This window comes from Solanum dulcamara, chromosome 9, assembly GCF_947179165.1.
Source record: "Solanum dulcamara chromosome 9, daSolDulc1.2, whole genome shotgun sequence".
Taxonomy (NCBI): Eukaryota; Viridiplantae; Streptophyta; class Magnoliopsida; order Solanales; family Solanaceae; genus Solanum; species Solanum dulcamara.
Genome location: NC_077245.1, coordinates 40,238,250 through 40,243,392, shown reverse-complemented (window position 1 = coordinate 40,243,392; position 5,143 = coordinate 40,238,250). Strand labels below are relative to the sequence as shown.

The 5,143-nt window shown below is 34.8% G+C and overlaps 1 protein-coding gene across 1 annotated transcript; it reads left to right on the top strand.

The window, feature by feature from the left end:
• Positions 1 to 1,375: 1,375 nt before the first annotated feature.
• On the top strand, positions 1,376 to 3,108 carry LOC129904270 (UPF0496 protein 1-like). The gene has a single exon (XM_055979810.1). The coding sequence runs from the start codon at positions 1,573 to 1,575 to the stop codon at positions 2,743 to 2,745; it is 1,173 nt and encodes a 390-aa protein (XP_055835785.1). The 5' UTR covers positions 1,376 to 1,572; the 3' UTR covers positions 2,746 to 3,108.
• The last annotated feature ends 2,035 nt before the right edge of the window (positions 3,109 to 5,143 follow it).

The window sequence follows — 5,143 nt, the reverse complement described above, 5'->3', positions numbered from 1 at the left end:
CTACTCCTGTGTTGTTTTCTGATTTCTTTTTGGTGGACATGAACACTCTACCTATACATGTGGCACATCAATATAGGAATAATAAAAGTAAAACAAGGTGAGCTATATAGTTAAGAGTTGACTTGTAGGCTTCGTTTCCTTCTATTAGAAAAAAAAAGGGTAAATGATAAATCAGCTCTATTGAGAGACAAAAGACCCAAGGATAACATAGAGCCCGTTTGGATTGGCTTTAAGTTGGTCAAAACCAACTTAAAGCTTCTTTTTAGCTTTTGGACGTGTTTGTCTAATGCTGACTTTAAGCCATAAAGTTCTTAAAGTCAGTCAAAAATGAAAAGTTAGGATTCCTAACTTTTTTTTTCCAAAGTGCTTAAAGTCATTTTCTTTGACCATGGAAATTACTTTTATATCCCTTATATTATAACTAAATTCCCAAACTACCTTTTTTTATTCTTTTAACCCTAAAATTCACATCATAAGCACTTTTATCCAAACACTCAACTGCTTATTTATAAAAATAACTTTCAGCACTTCAAAGTTCTAAAAGCACTTTACACATAAAAGTTACTTTTTTTAAGCTTATCCAAACGGGCTCATACTCTCAACTCTTTACTTTCGCCTTTTGATACATCATTAATAATTGTACTGAAGCACCTATATATTATTAACAAGAAAGAAGTAAATATTTCTTAAATTTGACCAACTACCTTATTATCTTTTGATTTGAAAATTTAAAATCCTGTAATAATTTAATGGAATAAAGCTTAATGCAGAACGTACGACCTATGAACTCCAAAGAAAGAATTAAAGATCTCTTAAATTAGACCAGCCATTATATTATGTTTTGAAACTTGGAAAATTCCAAAATAGTTTAAACGGAAAATGTCAAATATATCTCTGTATTATTGAAAATAGTTTAAATATATTTTTATTATACTTTTAGGCTAAATATATCTCTTATATTATACTTTTGGTTCAAATATACCTTTTCATTATACTTTGATACAAATTTGTCCTTAATTTTAACAGAATAACAATTTCATTTATTAGTACTATATTGTCATTTTTAAGAAAAAATTAAGGACGAATTTATACCAAAATATAATATGAGAGATATATTTGAACCGAAAGTATAGCATGAGGGGTATATTTAGCCCGAAAGTATAATGAGTGGTATATTTAAACTATTTTTAATAATATATGGGTATATTTGATCCTTTTTCGTTGTTTAAATATCAAAACCTCACTGCACAAGGTACAACATTTCAAAGGCACAACTACACTAATTTCGACAATAATTCTAAATTGCCTCATCAAAATTTGTTATATATCTTTTTTTTTCCAGTCAAAAAGAAGATTTTCAAAAGTTTGATAATTCCAATTATATAAAAAATCATCCTTTTTTTTAACCCCTCAAATTGACTATGACTTTGGCATCGTCTCCTTCCTAGCAGGTAGCAGGGGCTTGCCCCTTCATTCATTCTCAAATCTTGAAACGCATTTCCATGCCTACTTAAACCCACTCAAAATTCCCATTTGAAGAAGCACAAATTTGTTGTTTGTTTTTTCAAGAAAATGGGTAATCAGTGCACTAAACCCAACAACCATAGCCCACGTCGTCCACCATCTCCGGCGAAACCAGAGAGTGATGTTTCACCAGATCTAAGCTCATACCAGTCAGCATGTGAAGAAGATCCAGAACTTGGACGGTTTGATTCTACTCTTCAAGCAAGAACATCTTTAGCTCTCAATTCCATAGCTGTTAACACGGACTATAGATCCCTTTCTCTTGAGTCTTTACGTGAGGTTACTTTATGCTTCCTAGATATGAACCAAGGAGTTGTCAATTTCATTCTTGAAAGCAAAAAAGATATATGGAAAGACCCAGATATATTTGATCTTGTTAAGGATTATCTCGATAGTAGTATTCACATTATGAACTTCTGTGCTTCCCTTGATGACTGTCTTGAACGTGCACGTAATAGCCAGTCTATAATTCTAGTAGCACTCACAAAGTTTGAGAATGAGATCAATGTAAATGAAGGGGATTCAAACCTTCTCTTTTCAGAAACTTTGGAACAATTGAAGAGTTTTAAGGCGGCTGGTGACCCTTTTACTGCTAAGTTTTTCTCATCATTTCACTCAGTCTATATGCACCAAAATGCTCTGTTGACCAAACTCAAGTCGAAAAAGAGTAAACTTGATAAGAAGTTGAACAGAGTGAAAACATGGAAGAGAATGTCTAATATAATTTTTGCTACTGTGTTTGTTTCTGCTATAATTTGCTCAATTGTTGCTGCAGCTGTCACAGCACCACCGATGGTGACAGCATTAGCAGCTGCAGCCTCAGTGCCCTTGGGGACAGTGGGGAAATGGATCAATTCCATGTGGAAGAAGTATGAGGATGAGTTGAAGAAGGAGAGGGATATATTGACTTCAATGCAGGCTTGTAGTTTTGTTGTGATTCAAGACTTGGAGCATATTCGGGTTTTGGCGGATAAATTGCAGATAATTTTTGAAGGGTTGTTGCATAGTGCAGATTTTGCTATCAGCGGAGCTGATGCAGTCACGAGTGCAATGGAAGAGGTCAAGAAGAGTGTGAATGGATTTTCAGAAACCATTGAGGTTTTGAGTCAGCATGCTAAAAAGTGTAACCAGGATATTAGGATGGCACGAGCTGTGATCTTGCGCAAGATTGTCAGTCAACCCAGTAGCTCAAATCAGGGCTCTGGTATGTTCTTTGATTGACCGTATCCATCTTGCTGATTTTTCTTTCATTCATATACCATGTACCATTGTAAAAAGTTGGTCCTAACTATGTTCTGTTGGGTCTGTTGGTTTGAGACTTCTGACCCCTGCAGAAAATTAAGTTATAGTCCTCAATTTGTTAGTCTATTTCTTTCGACTTTCAGTTATCATTGAGTTACTCTATATAGTTGATGACATATTACATTGAATCTATGAAAGAAGAAACTTTACGCCATTAAGAAATGTAAGATGCTGTTATCTAGTTGATAATGAGCTGATTTTGTCCACCTGATTGGTAAATATGATGCTTTGTCTCTTCTTTCCTTCATCTTTTTCTTTAAAGGTTATAAAAGTTGGAAATAACTCTCAAAGTGGTATTTGTGCCATTTGTGTAAAAGATTGTTAGTCTAATTTTTAGCAGAACTACGCGGAAGTTCATTAAGTGCATTAAGGAGTTCTAAAGCTGATTACAAATCCTATGTTGTTGAAGTTCATCTCTGCCATGGAAGGGCTACATTTAAGCAATGTTGCAGCATTTTGTTGCTCGTCTTGATCAAGGAATATTCTTTATGGTTCATTATCAATATTGGGAGAAGTCCTCCCTTCATCCAATAAGTATAGTGATTCTGAGTTGAACAAGCTTTTGAATGATACTGTTGTTTCTTGCTGAATGCGTTAAGCTTTGACACCTTAATATGTTTAGATTTCTCCATTCATCTTTTTTTTGCGACCCTTATGGGTTGACTTCATCTGGTTTGAAGTTTACTTTCATAGGGAGCAGATGTGGAAGTAGAAATGACGCATGGGTTGTGATGTGTGCTCCTTCTTACTCGAGTGGATTCTTAGGAACGAGAAAGAAAATGAGAAAATGAATGAATGATGCTTTATTCACGGTTATGAGATGTCTTCTTTCTTATGAATAATGAATAATGCTTGGGAAACTGTGTACCCTCTTTGTGGTTATTCTCTTTCAGATATGACTCCTTGCTTAACATTTGCCGAAACAACTCAAGTATTTGATGCAACCTCAGATTCCTTGATCCACTAGAAACTTTGGCTACATAAATGTAAAAGTAAAAGTTGGTACTCTTTGCATTCGTATAAGGATGATAATCTTTTCAAAGTTTCAGAAAATAACTTTTTGACATGGCAAGGCTTTAACTTTTTTTTAATTTATCAAATTAATGGTCATTCCAAAGAGAAGCTGATTAGCTGTTGGACAAATGACAACTATACATAAAGATTTGTGATTCATAAACCTCCAGTCGTGTGTGCTCTCAAATTTGTGCATGGCATATGCTGCTGCCAAAGCCCTTTCTTCATCTTTAACAATATTTCTTAAGCTGATGGTACTGCCAAAGAGCAGTATTTCATAGTTGATCAACTGTTGGATGAATTACAACTTAATCTTGAAATGATTCAGATTAAGACCACAAACATCAGGTCGTATGTGCTCGCAACTTTGTGCAGGAGCATGTGTTGCTGCCAAAGACCTTTCACCTCATATGCCAGTTCCTTCTCTATAAAGTTGATGTATACTGTAGTGCTAGAAATCATGGAAGTCACGAGGTGAATTCTTGTATCTTACACATTTCAGCTGTACCTATAGTCCTATATCAAATCATGCATAGCCAGCATAGTTTTCTTTTTCTTCTCTCCTTTGTTTTGTTTTGTCATGTCTACCTTTTGTTTGGAGGGTCTGTTGGTGGATGGAGGTTTTCCCTTTTTGCCCGGAGTGTTTGTGGGGTGGGGGGAGCTTTTCATTTCTTTCAAGGTCTGGGTGAGGTGGTCAGGAGAAGATTACCAAATCCTTGACATGTGAAATGTCAGTTTTCAGTTCCTTAGTAACCTTATATGTTTCATTTACTGGGATATTATGGAAAAAATGGTCTAGCAGAGTAGAGTTTATTTATCTCAATTTGCTAGCTTGTGCCTGCCTGCTTGTTTTCTTGGTTTAGGATGTTTGTCAGACTGCACGACGTCAAACAGTTGTATGAAGTCAGTAATGGTGGATAAAAGTGCATTCTATTTTTATTTTAAATATTGTTCAGTAGAAAAAGAAAAATTCTTCAGTACCTGAGTGATTTGGCTTTCTTATGTTTCCTTCCGAGTAGGGGAAAAAAGTCCTGTACTTTCAACCTTTTTAATTGATACCTAATAATTGTTAGTTGTTTCTTGGTTATTCTTTGGTCCTCCATATTATGTGATGATTTTTAGGATCTTGTTTCTGCATCCTGTTTCCTTCCTATAACTCAGAGATGCGTAATTCTTTTACCTTAAAAAAACCAATCTTTTTTCTTATATCTTATATCACCAATTCAACCTTTACTATTGATCGTCTTCCTTTGACGAACTCTCTTGTCGCTACTGGTGAGTACTGTTATTTAACTGCAGCATA

Bases quoted from the DNA above. Each gene is read 5' to 3' on its own strand.
- LOC129904270 (XM_055979810.1), top strand. From the start codon at position 1,573: ATGGGTAATCAGTGCACTAAACCCAACAACCATAGCCCACGTCGTCCA.